The 24,343-nt window shown below is 37.0% G+C and overlaps 1 protein-coding gene across 1 annotated transcript in view; it reads right to left on the bottom strand.

The window, feature by feature from the left end:
• LOC150086288 (SRSF protein kinase 3-like) overlaps nt 1–24,343 on the bottom strand; it is a 406,569-nt gene that overhangs the window by 255,981 nt on the left and 126,245 nt on the right. The window contains exon 7 of the mRNA XM_090374450.1: nt 16,008–16,114. Within this exon, the coding sequence (XP_090230576.1) occupies nt 16,008–16,114 (107 nt within the window). The remainder of the gene's footprint in view (nt 1–16,007; nt 16,115–24,343) is intronic.

Raw genomic sequence — 24,343 nt, 5'->3', positions numbered from 1 at the left:
ATAAGTTTGACAATAGTGAAATTATAGTAATCTTAAAATACTGTGATAAATCTGACTAAAAAATGAATAGCAAGTACTTAAAAAACGGTACTCACCTTGTATAAATCTGCAATAAGTTTATTGGTAGATGGCGGCTAAATTTAGGTTGGAAGATGCATTAAAAAGAACTAAGGCGGAGAATGGGGTGAAAATATTTTAAACAGATTTTAAAATGAGCGCAAGGAAGTAGAAGTGCAGTTTCAGGACAAGTCAATCCTGCACTGAGTTAACAATCCACGCTCAAACCCATAACCCCCCCCCCCTGTTGACTCTGCCATCACCATTATTAAACTTAGATTGAGCTACAGAATTCTTCAATATGAAGCCCTCACCATCGAATGGTACCAACACCATTCCAATCTCAATATTATTAACCCTAAACTTCCCTTCAACCTCCCACCGGCTTGGAACCTCTCGCGGCTAAAGTTCCCACGTGTCAAAAAGAGCATCACGAGAGTATAGATAAAATTTAAATACAACACGCACTCACTTCTCTCCCATTTGCCAACTGATGACGGTTTATTCAACGAAAGTCCCTCGTAACGACTATTGGCATCACCAGTCTTCCTTTTTTCTTTTTTTTTTCATTTGCGTCCTTTAACCTCTTTATGACAACCAAGGATTGGAGCTCTGCACTTCTACTTCCTTGTTCTCATTTTAAAATCTGTTTAAAATATTTTCACCCCATTCTCCGCCTTAGTTCTTTTTAATGCATCTTCCAACCTAAATTTAGCCACCATCTACCAATAAATTTATTGCAGATTTATACAAGGTGAGTACCGTTTTTAAAAGCATTCTTCAAACAGGCCTCTGAGGTTGGGTATGTTCATATTGTAGTTTTAAATGTTTTTCACCAACCTTATGTAGAAATAAAACACAAAGAAAACGAAAACTGGAATCTTGGTAACTATGTATTTATAATAAATTATATTTGTCTGTATTTACAATAAATTATATTTAACTTTACAACTAAAATATATGAAATATACATATAAAATATACATTAAAATATACTGGGTTAAGAACAATAAAATATACTAAATTAAAATCGATAAAACCAAAGCTTTCGAAGGCTCCTGCCTTCTTCTTCAGCGGTATTTTCTTTGTTCTGCGGTGCGTCTTTAAATACCAGCAGGTTCACGGTACTCATCACGTGTTTCATTCCCACGTGTTCCGTTCTCTTGTGTTATGGAACCGGAAGTGGCTCGAGAGTGGGTCATGTGGAACTGTTCATCCCTTCTGAGGATAGTAGCCTCAAAGAGGGGATGGATCCGCAAACTCTCAAGCCACTTGCGGTCCCAGAACTTATTCGCCCGATCGGTGATGATAGCCTCGTCCGGGGAGATGTGGTGCTGCTTCTCCCAAAAATGCTCGGCCACGGCGGACTTACTATAGTCCGCACTTCTTATTGCCTTAGTGTGCTCCCCCAGACGGTCTTTGAGACGGCGTTTTGTTTCCCCTACATAACACTCCCCACAATCTGGGCATCTAATACTGTATACGACCCCCACTTGCATTCTCTTTTTGAATGGGGTCCTTTACTTGTGACAAGATTGTGTGCAGCCTCCGCCCCGGAAGCTGCACACAACGCGTCTGATAATTTCTTAGTATTCTAGTTATGTGATCGGTTAGACCCGGATAGTAGGGAATATATGCAGTGGATACTGGCGTAAAAGATTCGCCTCTCCTCTGATTTCCTTTAATATATTTTTCTATAATCCTCTGGGGGCAGCCACATTTTGTAAGATCCATCGTGACGCGTTCATACTCTATCTTCCTATCCTCGGAGGTACTACAGTGTGATTTTGCCCTGTCAACTAATGTTCTAACCACACTGTTCCTATATGGTTGGCCTGAGCTGAATTGTAGTGCGAATATTGACCTTTACACATCGATTTCCTATAGACCTTAGTCTTTAGTTGTTGGTCTTCCCTACAGACCAACACATCTAGGAACGGCAAAACTCCTCCTTCTTCTGCCTCCGAGGTAAATTGTATGAACGGGGAGAAGCCATTTAAAATATTCAACACCTGATCTTCACTCCCCTTTCGAATAATTGAAAACGTATCATCTACGTATCTTTTCCAGGGGCGCATAGGGAGAACACTAACATTAAATATTCTAGCCTCGAGCTCCTCCACAGCTAAATTAGCTATAATTGCGCTAATGGGGGAGCCCATGGCTGTACCGTTAACCTGCTTATACATAGTATTATCAAACACCATAGTGGTGCTTGAGAGGCATAATTCTATACCTTTCTCAATATCCTCTAAATTTAATTGTGTTCTAGTATTTAGAGTAGTATCTCTCCGTAAGGCCATGTGGGCACAACGCACTCCATGGTCAATCGGAATACACGTAAATAGAGATTTCACGTCGAAAGATATCATAATTTCATTCTCTTCTATGCGTTGGCTTCTAATAAAATGCACAAAGTCTTTGCTGTCCTTAATACTAAATTCAGAAAGTCCTACTAATGGAGATAATAATTTGGCTAAGAAACCAGATAGTGCATATGTGGGACTGCCTATAAATGAAACTATGGGTCTAAGTGGTACACCCATTTTATGAATTTTGGGCAAGCCAAAAAATCTTGGTATTTGGCTCCCTGTAGCATGCAGTACCCAATATTGTTCTTTGGAAATTTTGCTAGACTTAAGCCAACTCTGTACCATTCTATTCACTTGCCGTTCCAAGCTAAGCAGTGGACTTTTCTGAATAACCTTATAGGTTGTATGATCATTCAATAAATCCAACGCCTTATTTAGATATGCTTCCTTATCAAGAACCACCGTTGCCCTACCTTTGTCCGCGGGTAAGACCACAATGCTATCATCTTGCTTGAGGCTTTTTTTAGTTACCAATACATAGTTACCAAGATTCCAGTTTTCGTTTTCTTTGTGTTTTATTTCTACATAAGGTTGGTGAAAAACATTTAAAACTACAATATGAACATACCCAACCTCAGAGGCCTGTTTGAAGAATTATTTAGATGCTATGGCCATCCAATTGTGCGGTGCATCAGAGAATTCCAGAGGCATAGTGTTAGGGAGGCTAAACATGAGCAACATTTTAGGTTTGCCCATCGATGTAAGACACACAATCTCATACCTCGAGGCTTTCAAACAAAGCTACCTTTTGAAGATGAACGACTATTTAACGTTTCCAAGTGGTATCAAAAGAAGATCTTAAATATATAGATTGAGAAATTGCATAGGAATTTATACCACATTAGGAGAGACAAAAGACAGTGCTTTACTAAGATTAGTGACAAGATGACTCCGGTGCACTTGTCAGAAGTGATTAGTGTAGTGGCAACTAAAACAAAACAAATTTCTGACATCTATAGACGAAGACAAATGGGGAGGTTTGACAGACTTAGAGAACAAACCAGGTGTAGAGGCAATAGTGATAGTACTGCCAAGGATTTTATAGTGAATATGAGCAGTAAACAACTAACTAAAGATCAATTGGAGGTTCTAAATTTAGGACCAAAATTTTCCATGATTCCGTCCAGAATACCCGTTACAGAAATAGCAATGGGCGTGGAAAGAGCTATAAATAAACTTCCCGAAGATATGGCTAATGAAATTAGAGTTAAAACAGCAGCCATCCTCAGTCAAGCTAAAAACGCCCCCTCTAATCTCAATGTGAAGCAAAAATTAGCGCTAAAAAGCCTCAAGCAAGATGATAGCATTGTGGTCTTACCCGCGGACAAAGGTAGGGCAACGGTGGTTCTTGATAAGGAAGCATATCTAAATAAGGCGTTGGATTTATTGAATGATCATACAACCTATAAGGTTATTCAGAAAAGTCCACTGCTTAGCTTGGAACGGCAAGTGAATAGAATGGTACAGAGTTGGCTTAAGTCTAGCAAAATTTCCAAAGAACAATATTGGGTACTGCATGCTACAGGGAGCCAAATACCAAGATTTTATGGCTTGCCCAAAATTCATAAAATGGGTGTACCACTTAGACCCATAGTTTCATTTATAGGCAGTCCCACATATGCACTATCTGGTTTCTTAGCCAAATTATTATCTCCATTAGTAGGACTTTCTGAATTTAGTATTAAGGACAGCAAAGACTTTGTGCATTTTATTAGAAGCCAACGCATAGAAGAGAATGAAATTATGATATCTTTCGACGTGAAATCTCTATTTACGTGTATTCCGATTGACCATGGAGTGCGTTGTGCACACATGGCCTTACGGAGAGATACTACTCTAAATACTAGAACACAATTAAATTTAGAGGATATTGAGAAAGGTATAGAATTATGCCTCTCAAGCACCACTATGGTGTTTGATAATACTATGTATAAGCAGGGTAACGGTACAGCCATGGGCTCCCCCATTAGCGCAATTATAGCTAATTTAGCTATGGAGGAGCTCGAGGCAAGAATATTTAATGTTAGTGTTCTCCCTATGCGCCCCTGGAAAAGATACGTAGATGATACGTTTTCAATTATTCGAAAGGGGAGTGAAGATCAGGTGTTGAATATTTTAAATGGCTTCTCCCCGTTCATACAATTTACCTCGGAGGCAGAAGAAGGAGGAGTTTTGCCATTCCTAGATGTGTTGGTCTGTAGGGAAGACCAACAACTAAAGACTAAGGTCTATAGGAAATCGATGTGTAAAGGTCAATATTCGCACTACAATTCAGCTCAGGCCAACCATATAGGAACAGTGTGGTTAGAACATTAGTTGACAGGGCAAAATCACACTGTAGTACCTCCGAGGATAGGAAGATAGAGTATGAACGCGTCACGATGGATCTTACAAAATGTGGCTGCCCCCAGAGGATTATAGAAAAATATATTAAAGGAAATCAGAGGAGAGGCGAATCTTTTACGCCAGTATCCACTGCATATATTCCCTACTATCCGGGTCTAACCGATCACATAACTAGAATACTAAGAAATTATCAGACGCGTTGTGTGCAGCTTCCGGGGCGGAGGCTGCACACAATCTTGTCACAAGTAAAGGACCCCATTCAAAAAGAGAATGCAAGTGGGGTCGTATACAGTATTAGATGCCTGGATTGTGGGGAGTGTTATGTAGGGGAAACAAAACGCCGTCTCAAAGACCGTCTGGGGGAGCACACTAAGGCAATAAGAAGTGCGGACTATAGTAAGTCCGCCGTGGCCGAGCATTTTTGGGAGAAGCAGCACCACATCTCCCCGGACGAGGCTATCATCACCGATTGGGCGAATAAGTTCTGGGACCGCAAGTGGCTTGAGAGTTTGCGGATCTGTTCCACAGTCAACATTAATAGAGATAGAGGAATGCGGATCCATCCCCTCTTTGAGGCTACTATCCTCAGAAGGGATGAACAGTTCCACATGACCCACTCTCGAGCCACTTCCGGTTCCATAACACAAGAGAACGGAACACGTGGGAATGAAACACGTGATGAGTACCGTGAACCTGCTGGTATTTAAAGACGCACCGCAGAACAAAGAAAATACCACTGAAGAAGAAGGCAGGAGCCTTCGAAAGCTTTGGTTTTATCGATTTTAATTTAGTATATTTTAATGTATTTTATTGTTCTTAACCCAGTACATTTTAATGTATATTTTATATGTATATTTCATATATTTTAGTTGTAAAGTTAAATATAATTTATTGTAAATACAGACAAATATAATTTATTATAAATACATAGTTACCAAGATTCCAGTTTTCGTTTTCTTTGTGTTTTATTTCTACATAAGGTTGGTGAAAAACGTTTAAAACTACAATATGTTTTTAAAAGCTTTGCTATTCATTTTTTGGAAAGACAGTTGTAAAATAGATGTGTGGAAATTTGCGTTTAGCCAGCGAGTGGTTAATTGCTGGAACAAACTTCCATCTGTTGTTGTGGAAGTTGATAGCTTAAATAAATTCAAGGAAGAACTGGACAAACATTTAGAGGAAATGGTTGTGTGAATTTTTTTTTTGGCTGATGCTACATAAGCTCATATGCTTGCTTTCTTGCATGACATGCCTCTATTATTATTACTAAGTAACAAAAATGCTTGGGGTATTCCGGAAAAAACTCCATTTAGTAGGTGGTAGATGACTTTTATCAACTGATGAAATACCACCGCTTTGCTTATTGGAGGCTTGAAGTGGTGAAACCCATGTTTAGTCTCTAGAACAAAGTTTCTGGCATCCCCCTCCCCCCATACTTCTCCTTCAACCCATGCACGGTACTAAGTACTATAGGTTTTGATATCTTTCGTGTTTGGGGTTTTCGTTAAAAAAAAAAAAATGTACCAATTTAAGTAACCTTTTCAAAACAATTTGATTTCCTGCCTTAATTCATTACACAGTTAGGAAGCTGTTATTTTTGAAGGCTGCAACATATCTGCAATAGTAGGCAAATGATTCAGAAATGTTCATTTACTTTTTAATGCAAATTATTCTCCCTTTCTTGTAAAATACCCACACAAATTAGCATTAGCATTAGTAGAGGCATTTGATGCAAGAAAGCAAGCTTATGCAGCATCAGCCAAAAAAAAAAAAAAAAAAAAAAAGTAACATAAATAAATAAAAATAACCACTTCCACTTCACCCCTCTGTTCGTTCGAAATACCTGTCCAGCTGAGCCTTAAACTTATTTAGGCTATCAACTTCCACGACAAGGGATGGAAGTCTGTTCCACCCACCAACCACCCGCTGGCTAAAGGCAAATTTCCGCACATCTATCCTACATCTGTCTTTCCTCAATTTGAATTTATGCCCTCTCAGGTGATTTTTCTGAGCTAGAGGAAGAATCCCATCAGCATTGAGCATGCTCAAACCATTCAAGGCTTTGTACACCTCTATCAGATCACCCCGCTGGTGCCTAGTTTCCAGACACTGTAATTTGCAAAACTTAAGCCTTTCTTCGTAAGAGAACCCCTTTGTCCCATTCACCAATCTAGTTGCCCTTCTCTGTACTCGTTCCAGCAGCTCTACATCCTTCCTGAAATGAGGCCTCCAGGCCTGTATACAGTACTCTAGGTGTGGCCTGACCATTGCCTTATACAAGGGAATAATCACCTCCTTATCCCTGCTAGAAAAATTCCTATATATCATTGACAATACACCATGAGCTACTCTTGCAGCTCGTCTGCACTGCTCAGAGAACTTCATATCTGCCTGCACCACCACCCCCAGGTCCCTTTCATTCTCTACCACTGTCAGTGTAGTACCACAGAGTTGATACGTTGCTCTGGGGTTGCTGTTTCCCATATGTAGTACTTTACATTTGTCAATGTTAAACTTCATTTGCCACCTCGAAGCCCATCTGCTCAACCTTTCCAAATCCTGTTGCACCAGCATAGTGTCAGTAGTGTCCTTGACAACCCTGCCAACCTTCGTATCGTCTGCAAACTTGGACATTAAGCCTGATATACCATCATCAATATCATTTATAAATACAGAAAACAATAAAGGCCCCAATACTGAACCCTGAGGGACTCCACTAATAACATTAGTCCACGATGAGCAGTGTCCATTGATTACCACTCTCTGTCTTCTCCCCCTCAACCACCCTTTATCCATAGCAGCAACTTGCCTCCAATGCCACACTGCTCCAATTTGTGCAGCAGTCTTCCATGTGCAACAGTATCAAAAGCCTTTCTAAGATCCAAGTATATAATATCAAAGTTATTCCCTGCATCCAGTTCTTTTGTGACTGCATCATAGTATCCAATCAAATTGGTCAGGCAAGACTTCCCCTTAACAAAACCATGCTGTGTCCTAGCTATAACTGAAGTCTTGTCTAGATGATCCTGCAGTGCTTCTTTCACCAGTGCCTCCATTAATTTTCCGGGAACAGAAGTTAAACTCACAGGTCTATAATTACTTGTGTCAGCCTTTGATCCCCCTTTGTGAATTGGGGTCACATTTGCACATCTCCAGTCAATGGGTACCTCCCCTGAGTCCAAGGAAGCTCTCATAATTATGGCTAAGGGTTTGCTTACCTCCTTTGCTGCCTCCCTTAATATAACTGGATAGATCCCATCCACCCCAGGTGCCTTTCTTGTGTTTATCTTCAACAATATCTTCTATAGTTGAAGTATGATATTAAATACTGTACTTCTACAGAAATCATATCTAAATTTATACCAGTTTTCTTGAATGGCATGCAGAAAAAAAAAAAACGTGGAAAAACATCAGCTAATTCATGTGAAATATAAATTTTTCTGCCTTCTCCCACTCTTATGAAAGCAGAACACATTAAGTTGCTCAAGTGACACATGTGAGCAGACATGTATATGTCACTGACAAGATTAAAGCCTGGCTGTTCTTCACATGTGAAAGTGTGACTTCTTCCAGCAAGTTCTCTGAGAATAGCATAACTAAAGGAAGCTGTATGGGGTGGGGGGTTCTTTTTCTTTGCTAACTTTCAATAGAAATAGCAACATTGGAATTGACATCAATGAGGGAAAATTGCAAAATCACTTGGGTTTGGATTGGTTATTTAACTATCTTATTTCTGAATGTGTTGATCCATTCAAGGTAGATGTATACTCATTTTGCTCAAGAGGACATGACAAGCATTTTAAAACTTTAGATTAGTACAAAATATAAACAAAGCTTTTTAACTGACTCACCCCTAACAATTCCAACCCCCTATCTTTGCCATATAAGGCCCACAAACAGAAGTACCTTACCTGCCCCATAATCAGTGGAAAAGATCTCCAGGAAGGCCATAGCCAACAAATGGTAAAAATTATCATTTATATTACTCTAAAAATCCAAAATCCTCAAAAAAATCCAAAAGACTATTAAGACTTCCCAAAAGAAGTAAAGGGAAAAGTTGTTGTGAAAGAAAGAGAAGCTAAATTTTTCAACCAACAAGCTATATTAGCTTCCTATTTTGTGGCTTAGAGAACTGCAGAATATAAAGTCATGAGTCACTGGTGTGACCTAATTGGTAAATCTATCAGCTGTTAACACCTTTTAAAAATCACTGTCTGTGAAAGTGGCAATGACAGGAAGGTTTGAGCAAGATCTCAAAGTCAAATGATAATGGCAGGTGATTACAGTCATTAAACAACTAAGTAATTTAGTCTTCAGTTGCTTGAATCAGCCCATATTACTGATGGTTGGTCCACATATGATATGATCTGAAAGAAGATTTTCTTTTGCCAAATGATGCTTACCACAGTTGGAGAAAATATTTTCAAAGTTAGATTCATTCAACACAGAAAGAAATAAGTAAAATCACAACTTAACATGTATCAATAAGGAGCACCAGAAATGTTAGGATTATAGTAGTAGTAGTAGTGGCATGTGATGCAAGAAAGCAAGTATATGAGTTTATGCAGCATCAGCCAAAAAAAAAAAAATCACACCATTCCCTCCAAATGCCTGTCCATTTTATCCCTTAAATTAATTTAACCTATCAACTTCCACAACGACAGATGGAAGTTTGTTCCAGCAATAAACCACCTGCTAGCTAAAGGCAAATTTCCGCACATCTATTCTACATCTGTCTTTTCTTAATTTAAATTTATGCCCCCATAGGTTCGTAATCTGAACAAGTGGAAGGATCCCATCAGAATTCAGTGTGCTCAATCCATTCAAGGCCTTATACACCTCAATCAGATCACCGCGCAGGTGGCTAGTCTCCAGCCACTGAAATTTGCAGAACTTAAGCCTCTCTTGGTAAGAGGATCCCTTCATTCCCCTCGCCAATCTTGTTGCCCTTCTCTGTACACGCTCAAGCAAATCTACAACCTTCCTAAAATGAGGCCTCCAGACCTGTATGCAGTACTCAAAGCATGGTCTGACCATTGCCTTATACAGAGGGACAATCACCTCCTTTTCCCTGCTAGAAAAATTCCTATATATCATTGACAAAACCCCATGACCTGCCCTGGCAGCCTGTCTGCATTGCTCAGAAAATTTCATATCTGACTGCACAATTACTCCCAAGTCTTTCATTTTCTACCACCCTAAGTGTTACTTCTACCCATATGCAGTACTTTGCATTTTCCACTTCTTAGCCCATCTGCCCAAATTTTCTAGATCCTGTTGCAGTAACATACTGCCATTACTGTCATTAACAACCCTGCCAACCTTTGTATCATCTGCAAACTTCGACACAAAGCCTGATACCTTCATCAATATCATTGATAAATATACAAAACAACAGAGAACCCAACACCGAATGCAGTGGGACTCCACTAATAACATTAGTTCACGAAGAGCAGCACCCATTGATTACCACCATCTGTCTTCTCCCACTCAACCAACCTTTTATCCATTGTAGCAACTTACCCTTAATACCATTCTGCTCCAATTTGTACAATAGTCTTCCGTGCGCAACAGTGTCAAAAGCTTTCCTGAAATCCAAATATATGATATCAAAATTATTTTTTGCATCCAGTTCCTTTGTAACCACATCATAATATCCTATCAAATTTGTCAGACAAGACTTTCCCTTAACAAACCCATGCTGTGTCTGAATAATTGCTGCAGTCTTGTCTAGATGATCCTACAATGCATCTTTAACCACTGACTCCATTATTTTACCCGGAACAGAAGTTAAACTAACTGGTCTGTAATTACTTTAGCATTAGCATTAGTAGAGGCATTTGATGCAAGAAAGCAAGCTTATGCAGCATCAGCCAAAAAAAAAAAAAAAAAAAAACCACTTCCACTTCACCCCTCTGTTCATTCAAAATACCTGTCCAGCTGAGCCTTAAACTTATTTAGGCTATCAACCTCCACCACAAGGGATGGAAGTCTGTTCCACCAACCACCCGCTGGCTAAAGGCAAATTTCCGCACGTCTATCCTACATCTGTCTTTCCTCAATTTGAATTTATGCCCTCTCAGGTGATTTTTCTGAGCTAGAGGAAGAATCCCATCAGCATTGAGCATGCTTAAACCATTCAAGGCTTTATACACCTCTATCAGATCACCTCGCTGGTGCCTAGTCTCCAGACACTGTAATTTGCAAAACTTAAGCCTTTCTTCGTAAATGCACCCCTTTGTTCCATTCACTAATCTTGTTGCCCTTCTCTGTACTCGTTCCAGCAGCTCTACATCCTTCTTGAAATGAGGCCTCCAGACCTGTATACAGTACTCTAGGTGTGGCCTGACCATTGCCTTATACAATGGAATAATCACCTCCTTATCCCTGCTGGAAAAATTCCTGTATATCATTGACAATACTACATGAGCTACTCTTGCAGCCCGTCTGCACTGCTCAGAGAACTTCATATCTACCTGCACAACCACCCCCAAGTCCCTTTCATTCTCTACCACTGTCAGTGTTGTACCAGAGAGTTGATACGTTGCTCTGGGGTTGCTGTTTCCCATGTGTAGTACTTTACATTTGTCAATGTTAAACTTCATTTGCCACCTCTCAGCCCATCTGCTCAACCTTTCCAGATCCTGTTGCAGCAGCATAGTGTCAGTAGTGTCCTTGACAACCCTGCCAACCTTTGTATCGTCTGCAAACTTGGACATTAAGCCCGATATACCATCATCAATATCATTTATAAATACAGAAAACAATAATGGACCCAACGCTGAGCCCTGAGGGACTCCACTAATAACATCAGTCCACGATGAGCAGTGTCCATTGATTACCACTCTCTGTCTTCTCCCCCTCAACCCCTTTATCCATAGCAGCAATTTGCCTCCAATGTCACACTGCTCCAATTCGTGTAGCAGTCTTCCATGTGCAACAGTATCAAAAGCCTTTCTAAGATCCAAGTATATAATATCAAAGTTATTCCCTGCATCCAGTTCTTTTGTGACTGCATCATAGTATCCAATCAAGTTGGTCAGGCAAGACTTCCCCTTAACAAAACCATACTGTCTGAGCTATAACTGAAGTCTTGTCTAAATGATCCTGCAGTGCTTCTTTAACCAGTGCCTCCATTAATTTTCCTGGAACAGAAGTTAAGCTCACAGGTCTATAATTACTTGTGTCAGCCTTTGATCCTCCTTTGTGAATTGGGGTCACATTTGCACATTTCCAGTCTATGGGTACCTCCCCTGAGTCCAAGGAAGCTCTCATAATTATGGCTAAGGGTTTGCTTACTTCCTTTGCTGCCTCCTTTAATATAACTGGATAGATCCCATCCACCCCGGGTGCCTTTCTTGTGTTTATCTTCAACAGTTTCTCCTCCACTTTACTCCCAGTTATTTCAAGATTCTGTAGCTTACTGCTAGAGTTGAATACACCTCTGGCATTCCCCTCGCTGAATAACTCCTCATGTGTGAATGTCGATGCAAAATATTCATTTAGTTTGTTAGCTACCTGAGCAGGATCATCAACACTTGACCCATCAATATCAAGTGGACCAATCTGATTCATCCCCTTCCTTCTAAAGTTTACATAAGTAAAGAACTCTTTGCTGTTTTTCTTTGCATCCCTTGCCAAGGATTTCTCGTAATCTGCCTTCGCCTGCCTAACCTCCTTTGTAACTTGGTTGCATATCAACTTGTATCTATCATAGGCTTCTGTGTCATGTGTTAATTTGTATGTATCCCATGCATTTTTCTTCTCTGCCACCCTTCGATCTTGTGTCACCCTTCGATCCCTCTTTGTGAATTGGGGATACATTTGCACATCTCCAGTCCATGGGGACCTCCCCTGAGTCCAAGGATGCTCTCATAATTATGGCTAAGGGTTTGCTTAGTTGCTTTGCCACCTCCTTTAATATAACTGGATAGATCCCATCCACCCCAGGTGCCTTTCTTATGTTTAAGTTCAACAATTTATCCTCCACTTTGCTCTCAGTTATTACAAAATCATTAAGCACCCTGCTACACTTTGATAACCTTCTGCCATTTTCAAACCTTAATAACTCCTCATGTGTGAATGTAAATGCAAAATACTCATTCAGTTTGTTTGCTATCTGAGCAGGATCATCAACAGTTGAACCATCGATATCAAGTGGACCAATCAGATTCATCCCCTTCCTTTTAGAGTTTATAAAAGTAAAGAAATCCTTGCTGTTTTTCTTAGCATCTTTTGCCGAAGATTTCTCGTAATCTGCCTTCGCCTGCCTAATCTCCTTTGTGACCTGATTTCAGACTAGCTTATATGTGCCATAGGCTTCTGAGTCACTTGATAATTTATATGCATCCCATGCATTTTTCTTCTCTGTCATGAGTCTCATTAGTTCATTTGATAACCATTTAGGCCTAAACCTTGAACAATATTTCTTAATAGGTATGAAACTTTTAGTAGCATCCATGATTAATTCCTTGAATGCTTCCCACTTAGAATTTACTGTTGGTAACATTGTCAGTTGATCCCACTGTACAGAATTTAAAAACTGTCTGAGACCACTGTACTCACCTTTACGGAAGCAAAAAACTCTTTCCTTTACCCCTGATGGTAATTATATCTTTAAGTAAATCCCACATCAGTACACTGTGATCACTGCCACCTAGTGGTTCCTTTATCTGCAAATTCTTAATATACGAATGATCACTGCTGATAACCAGATCAACCCTCGAGAGGCAACCAGAGAGGGTTGCCTCTCGAACATGCTGCTGCAGAAAACAATCATCTAATAAATACACAAAAGTCTTACTAGTGTGTGAGTGACCAACCCCCAAATTCCAGTCAATATCTGGAAAGTTAAAATCCCCCATTATAAGACATTCTGATTTATTAGCCCATTCTATTTCTCTGTACAACTGTTCATTGTACTCATTTGAGTCATTAGGCCTATAACACACTCCTACTCTTATTTTTGCTTTCGCAGTGCTTATGTCACCAAACTGACTCAACAGTGCACTGTTCATCTATATCAACTGGATGCACTTCTTTTGATTTTATGTTTTTCTTAATTAACAGCATAACACCTCCTCCCTTCCTATCCTGTCTATGCTTTCTGTAGACGTACTCCCCAAATTCCAGTTCTGCATTCCTTATATCTGTGTGACACCACGTCTCTGCTATCCCAACAATATCTGCCTTTGATGTCTTGACCAACACTTCAAATTCTTCAAATTTATTTACTATACTTCTAGCATTGGTATACATGCAAGTACACATGTACCCATCCTTATTATTAGTTACCCTAACACATCCCATATACACACCTGTTTCACGATGACTGCCATCAGTCCCTGAAACCCCCAGAACCTCTCGCTCCAGGTTGCTACTTATTCTAATAGAAGTTGTGCAAGAATCACCTTCACCTCTGCCTGCGGCTACTTTTAACCTTTTAGTCTGTGAATCCCCCCAAGCTAGCAGTTTTCTGACCCACCTAACACTGCCTCGATAGCATCAGCAAATATTCTTGCACCCTTTCTATTTAAGTGTATCCCATCCCTGTAGAAGCAGTCTCTCCTGTTAACAAGCACAGACACTCAAAATTCTCATCACTTCCGAGATGAGAATTTTGTATCCCAAAGGCTGTTACTTGAGTTAAAGACAGTTATATAAGACCATTATGCTAAATAAAAATTTCCACTAGTCCAAAATGCAGTGTTGTGTCTTTGTCTTCGACATATAAATTTTGGATTAAGAAAAAATTTGATCATCATTACTTTATTCCAGTTATAATTTTTTTTTAAAAACACGAATCCTAAAAGTTGGAATCAGACTCAACAGGCATACATCTTATTTGTCATTAAAAAATTATAACTTCATTCTGCTCATTCAATTCATCTCCAAACACTGCATATTTTGTCATTTTTATTTCTGTGGTTGCCAAAGTAATTCCAGAAATAAATGTTAAATAAATATAAAATGGCAAAACAGAGAAAGATTAATTGCAGAATAGTTTTTCAATCTACAAGGAACTGATTTTTATTTACAAAAAGTATTCCTTTTATGCTTATTATTCATTTGAATGATCTCATCTGTACTTTGCTCCTACAAGTTCTATATGCCATTACTAAATTCAGGCTCCCTGTCATCCCAGTCATTATTTATTCTTTTGCATTAACTTGTATTTATTTATTTATTTATTTTTTTTGTCAGCTTGTATTTTGATATTAGCATTAGCAGAGGCATTGATGCAAGAAAGCAAGCTTATTTAGCATCAGCAAAAAAAAAAACCTTCCTGTTTCACCCATTCATTCACTCCAAAAGGTTGTCTAGTTCAGCCTTGAATTTATTTAAGCTGTCAACTTCCACAATGACAGATGGAAGTTTGTTCCAGCAATCAACCACCTGCTGGCTAAAGGCAAATTTCCGGATATCTATTCTACAACTGTCTTTCCTCAATTTGAATTTATGCTCCCTCAATGTGCGGAATCTGAGCAAGAAGAAGGAGTTTTTAGTTACGAGGTTATTCAAGATTTTGCAGCTCTGGCGAACGCAAAGTTTTTATTTATATTTAACCATTTTATTGACTTAATTGTTATATTACATTATTTTCTGTAAGTAGCTTTATAGTCCTAATCAAGCTCCTTGGTTTATTATGAATTTAGATAGCAATTCTGAAAGTTAATTCTTAGTGTCCGTAGATTTTACCGTTCGTAACTTGCTGCCATTGTTAAACGATACAGAATAGCGTAATGTATATACCGAACTTGATAACGTAAGGTTAACGTAAAACTAGATAGCGAAATACGTAGCACTCTATTAGAAATCTGTTAGCTTAGTATAGTATTATCAATCAATCAGTAAAATTTATTAATCTTATTAAATTTAATTGTTAATTAAATTGTATTTAATTAAATTATGAATGACCCAGACTAGAGCAGCAAAGCAACAATCACAGATTAGTGGGAGTGCTGTGGCTCTATATTTACATATTTCAAGTAATTTTCACTTCTGATCAGACCATCAAGAACATATCCTTATTTACATCACTGAGTCTATGGGTAAATGGACTTGGATATTTGTTATTCCATTATTTTTTATGTTTTTGATGAGCATAATAAAATGAATAATAAGGTATGCCTATAATAATCATCTCAGTTTCTAAAATTCAAATAATTAAACAATTGTTCTAAAGAAAGCATGGAAAAAAAAAAAAAAAAAAAAGCACAAGTTGAAACTTACCTGTCGAATAATTGTTTTTACATTGGATAGAGGAATACCCTGATAACTAGAACGAATTATTAGCTTTAACAGGTTATGTCCAACAACTTCAAAAACCATACAAACATCTGTATTCATTATATCAAGGGAAAAACTAATCTGAAATCTTACTTTATACAACTGTGAGAGAGAGAGAGAGAGAGAAAATAACTCAAATATAGTACATCTTCACACTGTTATGATAAAATTCTTTTATAGTAAAACTATATGAAAAAAACTTAAAACAGTTTTCTTGATAGTTAATAAAGCTGGTACTTGTGTTGTTTTGCAGGTTCCAGCAATAAACCAATGCCAAAATCCAAATGAACAAGGATCTTGTCTTTTCATTATGCAAGGTTGCCCAAAAATTTTAAATAGAACAACAGATAAAAAATTTCTTAAGTAATTCTGAAAGGGAACTGTGAATACAGGCATTACTCTATTACAATAAGGTCACTTTCTGATAAATAAACACAGTACACTACATTTGTTTTTCATAATTTAAACTAATTTAATACTAGATTACAGAATAGTTTAGGGCTAAAGCCTCAGGTTACATAGGGAGTTAACTGGGGATGCTAGTTAACTCCCTACATAACCAGAGGCTTTAGCCCTAAACTATTCTGTAATCTAAATTACTCCACACCATCAGGCATCTCTCATATTGTGGAGTTATACTTTGCAACTGAGTTGTCACCATTCCAGGGTACCTGCCTGCCCACTGATGAGGAGCCAATAAGCTCCAAAACAGTGCCGTACAGGTGATGGTATCCACCAAGAATAAGTAACAATAGTCTTCTCCTATCATGAAGTGTTACTTATTCAAGGTAGTGCAATATCATGGCAACTTGTTGTGAAAGTATTCACAATATGAGGTACTTAATGGTGCCAATTTATAACTACTTAAGTAGTTGGCTATGTACAGAAATGATACAATTGCACTAACTTGTACACTAATTTAATACTTGACTATACAGTTATATATTAAATTGGCTACAAAAGTTGCAAGGCACATGCAACAGAAACACACTAAAACACCAATTGCACAAGAAGCACAATGTCCTACTAGCATGAAACTCACCATACTAACTCATAATGAATTAGTTCACCCGTATCTAACAGTGCACAGCTTTGCTACATGCGGTCAGTGCTCAACATGGCCAGTCCAGAAGTTTTTGGCTTGCACCTCATAAATATATAATGAATGGTCAACAACATTAGTTTTCTTGCATTCTTGGCATATTCAAACTTGACTCCCAGTGGATAGATTTTAATAAAATTTTATATTTATCCATCAGAAAATTTGTGGGACCATCTAAATTTCATTAAAAATAGGACTGATAGATGTACAAGTTTTTCCATAAAATAGAGCAAAACCTTGCTCTATATAAATGGCAGTATGTTGCAGATGCTTGACCAATACTCAAAAAGAAAAAGAAAGAAAAAAAAAAAAAAAAAAATACGCTTTTAAAAATAAAAGACATGAAATAAAAAAAATAAAAAAACAGGCAATTCCTAAAATAAACAAACCAACCTTTCAGCAATATTAAATCTCCCAGTTGTTCCCCCACCACCACATAAGTCTCTATTAGTTTTGAATATACTAGTAGCACTTTAGAAGGAAAAGTCAGATCAACTCTAAATTTTCAGTGTATGTTTTAATGAATGCCTAGTAAGATTTAAAAGATTAATGACGATTCCATACGCCTCTTCCTGGTCCTCCCTTCTCTAAAATAAGTTTTGTCCCTGTGGAAGTTTTAAGCCAAATTCCAATTTCACAGTCCCCAAATTCTCTCTCCTTACAGAAATGTGATAAACCTGGAACAGCAACTCTAAACTTTTTGAAATATCAGCACTTATTTAGAATAACCCTCTTAATTTACATACCCTCCAGCAAATAGGCATACGCAGTAACATTCTCCCACACATTTTTGGAATAGTCAAACTCCATAAACAAGATTATCCTTTAAGGCCCATCGTTTCCTATAAACAGTCCGCCTATGCTAACCTATCCATATTCCTCATCAAAATTATATCACCTTTAATGAGATTTTCTCGGTTCAGGGTCTACAATACTAAACAAGCACACGAACGTATAACTTCCATAACCATATCTGAAAACGATATTCTCGCGTCCTTCGACGTCGTCTCCCTATACACAAATGTGCACATTGAATCCATGCTACTGGCCCTTAAAGAACTATTAATTAAAGACGACACATTGACAAAACGTACCGACTTAAATATTAATGACATTTTAGATCTCACATTACTGTTACTTGACGCCAAACAATTTAAATTCCAAAATAACATCTACGAACAAATTTTTGGCCTTCCCATGGGCCTCGGTATCTCTGCCCCTTTATCCGAGATCTACCTCGCATCTATTGAAGAAAAAATTCTCCAACCCTTTCCCCCAGGAATTAAACTATACATGAGGTATGCAGATGACGTCCTCTTAATAGGCAACAGAACCACCATCGATACTTTACTGAACACCTTTAACACAACACATGAAAGACTCAAATTTACCCTCGAAGTAGAAACCGATAATAAAATTAATTTTCTAAACCTCACTGTATACAAAATAAGCACATCTTTAGGCACCAAAATATACAGAAAAAACACACATACAGGTAAATTCTTACATTACCACTCACACCACCCTCTATACATCAAAAAAGCAGTTCTATACAACCAGATATACAACGCTATAAAATATAGCCACACACAAACAGACCTATCTATAGAATTGCAATACCTCAGCAAAAAATTCATCGACAGAAAATACCCTTCACAACTAATAAAAGAAACCATCACCAAAGTTCATAATAACACTAATAACCCAAACAAAATTATTAACTATGAGAACAAGAATAAGATACATAAACCCCTTATCGCGCTCCCATATCATCAACAATATGCTAGAAGACTTCAACAGATTTTTAAAAATACAGATATCAAATTAATATTCACATCTTATAACAAATTAAGTTCCAAATTCAATTCATACAAGACAACACACGAGTACGAGACACAAGATCATAACAACGTTATATATTTGATCAGATGCCAATCAGATTGCCAAGCATGTTACATAGGCAGTACAACAGCAAAATTCGGGACATCAAAAATTTCCAACACGCGTGTATACTACCACTTTAATAGCTTCAAAACTAATTCAGCAAGTACAGAACTAACACAACACGTCCAATCTCAAAATCACAACCCACTCATCGATTCAGCCATCACAGTAGTTAAATTAAATTCCAGCTACAAAATCCTTGAAAATGAAGCCCTAGTCATCGAATTGTTTAAGTGCCATACATCACTTAACGTGTTAAACAAAAAGATTCCCGCCAATTTCTCCCCCATTTGGAATTTAGTACGTATTAAGTTTCCATGTACACTGAAATGCATTTCGGGAACCCAACCCGTATATAACACACAAGCTCTCTTTCCCCCCCACTACAGCTAACTGAGGACGAATTTCGAAAGTCGCTTGTGCGCGGCTATTAGCTTCTATTTTTCTTCATTTAATTTAATTTAATTAGGCAACCATAGAATGGAAGGTGCACTTTCCTTTCTTAGGAAAATTTTTATAGCCCATAACTTAGTTTTAAACCCATAATCCCTGTAAGTTATTAGAATCCTATAACCACTATGTATGTGGTAAAATTCTACACCAGCTAAGCGGATTACTATGAGGTGAGTGCTGAAAATTAAACTTGGTAATAGGTTAATCAAAGTTCTCCCCCCCCCCCAATAAAAAAATAACTTCTACACAAATCTCATTTCACAGCCAGTTACCCATCAAGTGAACATCATGTGATGAGGTTTGTTAAACATTTCCTGAAAAGGTCACAGAAGTTCTTAACCCCTGAGGTACCCAAATAACTGATAATCAAACACACCTGAAATGTACCTCAATGCATATATACCTAACTTGTTATCCTAGACACATTTGCATATGCATAAATCATCTATTGTCTTCATCACGTCCATCCATCTGTCTGTCAATCCACATGTAACAATTCGGCCCTCATTAAACAGATTTTGATGAAATTTTATATTTGTGTCTTTTAGAAAGACTTGTCATTACAAATTTCATTAATATTGTGCCAACAGAAATTTGGCAATTTTTTTTCCATAAATTTTTTCAAGTTATCTCTGTATATAAATTGAAGTACAGGCAACCCCCAGTATAACACGGTTTCTGTCTAACACGACTGATAAATTGCAGCAATCCTCGCACAACACGGTTTCGCTCTAACATGGTTAGAGAATTGCAGAAAACTCGCATAACACAATATTTTTGAGCTTTTTTGTGGGAAAAACCCTATTATGTTGGATGTAATATTTCAATATTTACCTTCTTTTTTTGTGAATTCCCGTATTTTATTTTGTTGGGAAATCCCCGTATTAGGTTCTGTGCTATTGAACTTGTGCTTGTTTGAGACCAGAAAAAAAATAAATGACTTCGAAGCGTGCAGTTCGTGACTTTTAAGGTTTTTGAAAGATTATTTTGGTTTTTATTTGATCATTTATAAATTTTTCCGGGTAAGTATACTAAACTTTGTTCTTAAGAACCGCATCGGAATAATTTCTTTGTTGTGAATTAAATTCCAGCCCTAAATTATGTCTAAGGAAAGTAAAACGACACCACTCAAAAGAAACTATTTTTCTAGAATCGAAGATACAAATTTTGGATCATTTTAGAAACAGGAGAAAAGGTATCATACAGTGCAAAAAGTTTAAATTTAAACGAAACATATGGTGTACATAGTGTTTGGCGTGAGGCACCACTGGTGGTTTCCTACAACTGCACAAACGAAGCAATCAATTCAGAGGATGATAGTGAAGATGAAAATTCTGAAGTTCCAAATTTTACACTAAAAAGCATATGGGAAGGCATAAACTTAGCCAAGCAATTAGAATCTTATTTTTTTAATGCAGATCCTTTGACTGAAAGGAGCTTCCAACATGATTAGCTCAACACCGTGAAATTTAAAAAGATCTATCAAGCAAAAATAGACAAACCCAGATTACTGATTTTTTAAAGAGAGCAGAAGTGCATGAAATCTAGATGCTGCAGAAGGAAGTTCAGAAAATGAAGTTTTTCTGCAACAGAGAAAAAGCTCTTGTTTAATTAGCAGCAGTGAAGAGGAAGAAAATTAAATGAATGTACATTATCTAACATATATGTATCACAGTTTGTAAGATGTTTGTTCAGTTATTACTATTTTTAATAAAAATTAAGTTTCCAATAATTATAAAAAAATGGTGTATTTTTGTTAGCTTTTGGAACATAAACCCACCTTTTTTGTACTGGTTCTTAGTCCTGAATAACATGATTTCACACTACACAAGATTTTATAGGAACTTAACAACTGTTATATGAGGGTTACCTGTACATTTCAGGTATTCAGGCACTGCTCTCTACAAGGGAAAGTCTGATTGACACTAAGTTTGCAGAATATGCTCTTTTATTCCTTCACAAGGTTTCAGAATCGATTCTGATTCAACACCTCCCACCAGTTCCTCAATTGTATTAAAACCTACATTAGTTTTGGATGAGGCTTTATTAAGAAGGAAAAATGAATCAAAACCAAATGTTCAATATATGTTTTGTTGATCAATTGGAAGCATTTTTAGAGGTAACTGCTTCTAGTTCCCTTTCCTCCACAAATTTTTTTTTTTATAAATTTTGAAAGCTGTTTCAACTCTCTTGAAGATTTTGGAACTTGCAGATAAGCAAACATGTTTTAACATTTTATTATTAGCCATATGGTGCAAGGAAGCCTGAGGCTTATGCTGCACCAGCCGAAAAAAATTCCTGAGCTACCCTGAGAGAGAGAGAGAGAGAGAGAGAGAGAGAGAGAGAGAGAGAGAGAGAGAGAGAGAGAGAGAGAGAGAGAGAGAGAGAGAGAGAGAGAGAGAGAGAGAGTCAGAAGTAGAAAGGAATCACCACGAAAGAGAAGAATGATGATATCCAGCTCAGGACCTTGGGTGTACTTAGCCTATACTCACAAGATGTGAGTCAACTGTTGTCGACTGAAAATTCATGTAGTTATGTTGTGGAGAGCAGTGTATGTGTGAAATTCTTATTTAGCTTACTTAATATTAATAACTGGACAGTACTTAAACATTAATTTAATACCCTTTGATTTAAAATAAATACTACGAAAAAGAGTAAAACATATCATTTTCATAGAGAGTGGGAACTAGAATACTTTTTTGTAACGATAAAAGAAATATGTTGCTGTTTGATTTGCAATGCTTCCGCGGCTATACCCACAAAAGTAAATTTAAAAAGGCACTCCGTGGTAAATATCAATAGGATTTTCTGTCTAATAGCGACCTTAGAAAAAATAAATTAAACGAACTTAAATCCAGATTATTCACGCAACAAGATTTATAAACAACATTTTTCAATATGTGTTGATTAACTTTTTTAACCATGTGCAATTAAATTCTTGAGAGTAGATCGCAGCACATTTTGAAGGGAAAAAGTAGATTGCATCACAAATTAAGTTGGCCACCCTGCACTAGGCTAATGGTAACCTGAAATAAAAGGCATTTATTGTTTGACAAATATTACTGCTTTTTATTCATAATAATGTCAATATCTTGCAATTATTATGATAGCATATTATCAAACATTAATTCAAATCCTGGATTCCTTGACACCTTAAGCTCTTTTATTTTAATAAAGATAAATATTAATCCGAAAAATTTTTTTATTAATGATTTGCTGTTTTCATTCAAATCCTTCATCAAAAATTTTGTTAAAAATTTTTGACAAAGGATTCTTTTTGGAAAACCCCAAGCACAAAAGGGATTAGAACCTATAGTACTTAGTACTGTGCACATGTTGAAGCTTGAGAAGAAAAAAGATACTTGTTGACATTAGACTTCAATTTCTGTAGATTATCATTTTCAAGAAATATGCATGAAGAAAGGTCATCCCAGAGTGAAGCAGAAGGGATAAATGAGGAAGAAAATTTAATTCTGTGAGTTAGAGTTGGAGAATGAAGGTTGACTGGCTGCAGCACATGTTGGACTGGATTAGCAGAGTCCTGGAATTACAATAGCCAGTTAAGAAGAACAGTGCCTATGGAAGGCATGAAGCAGAAACTGCACATCTACGAGACAGAGTGAAGAGAGTCTGTAAGAGAAGATTCATTAATTAACCTGGCTACCTTTTTTGAATAGACCAAAATCTTGAGAGATGCTTGGGAGCACTATCTCAGATATGGAAACAATATTCCATGACAGAATGGATCTGAGACTTCAAAGAGTGAGTAGCTGCTCAGAAGAAAATAACCGTGTTAATTAATTATTATTATTAAATTTAATAATTAAATAAAAATAATTATTTAGAAAAATATTTCGATTACTGAAATCTCTTAAATACTAATCATTCAATTGTGGAAATTATTCAATTATGCCAATTATTCAAGAAAGTAATTTTATTTTATTTTATTATTTTTATTTATTTTTTATTTTATTAACAACAAGATACACAACAGGTAACCATTAACAGTGTATCTGAGAGCAGAACAATGAACACAATTGATAACAATAATATGAAATTCAACAGGAAGATAAACATTGATATAGATTTAAAAATTAAAATCATATGTACAACAAAAGAGGATTGCTTTAAGTTACCAGTAAAACAAATAATAAATTAATTAGTTAGCGAATATAAAAATAATTTTAAAAAATAATAATAATAAACTACAATAAATAGATGAGAGCTAGTCAAGGTGAAACAGTGTAAGGTTCCTAACTTGTCATTTATTTTCCATACTTTAATATTCGCTGTAAAGGAGAAGAATATAGTTACAAGATTATCAATTTTCTGTGAACACACAAGAGTCACAGTACAGATTGGCAATATTGCCTTTTACAAAAACCTTTGCAATTTATATTTGGCTAAAAACTTTTCAACTGCTCTTCATAACTAGTGATAATTCCTATGCAAGTTGTTGATAAAATGAACAAATATTTTGCATCCACATTCACAAATGAAGTTTTTGGAGGTGGTGACATCAGAAGTTACATATGATAACAAAGCGGAAGATGGATCAAAACTGCTGAAGCTAAATGAATAAAGCACACGGTGCTGATGTAACCTATCTAATTAAATTAAAAGGAACAGTAATAAAGGTAAGCAAATTTTTAGCCACAATTATAAGAACATCCTGAGATTCAGTGGTGGTTCCTATCGACTGGATGTATATATAGGCAGATGTCTCTCTTGCTCACAAAGAGTGAAGCGAGTAATTACAGATCTGTAAGTTTGACAGCAA

This window comes from Mastigoproctus giganteus, chromosome 5 (assembly GCF_048544385.1).
Source record: "Mastigoproctus giganteus isolate SK-2022 chromosome 5, ASM4854438v1, whole genome shotgun sequence".
NCBI lineage: Eukaryota > Metazoa > Arthropoda > Arachnida > Uropygi > Thelyphonidae > Mastigoproctus > Mastigoproctus giganteus.
Note: the sequence above shows the minus strand (reverse complement) of the source record. Positions and strands in the feature narration are given on the sequence as shown.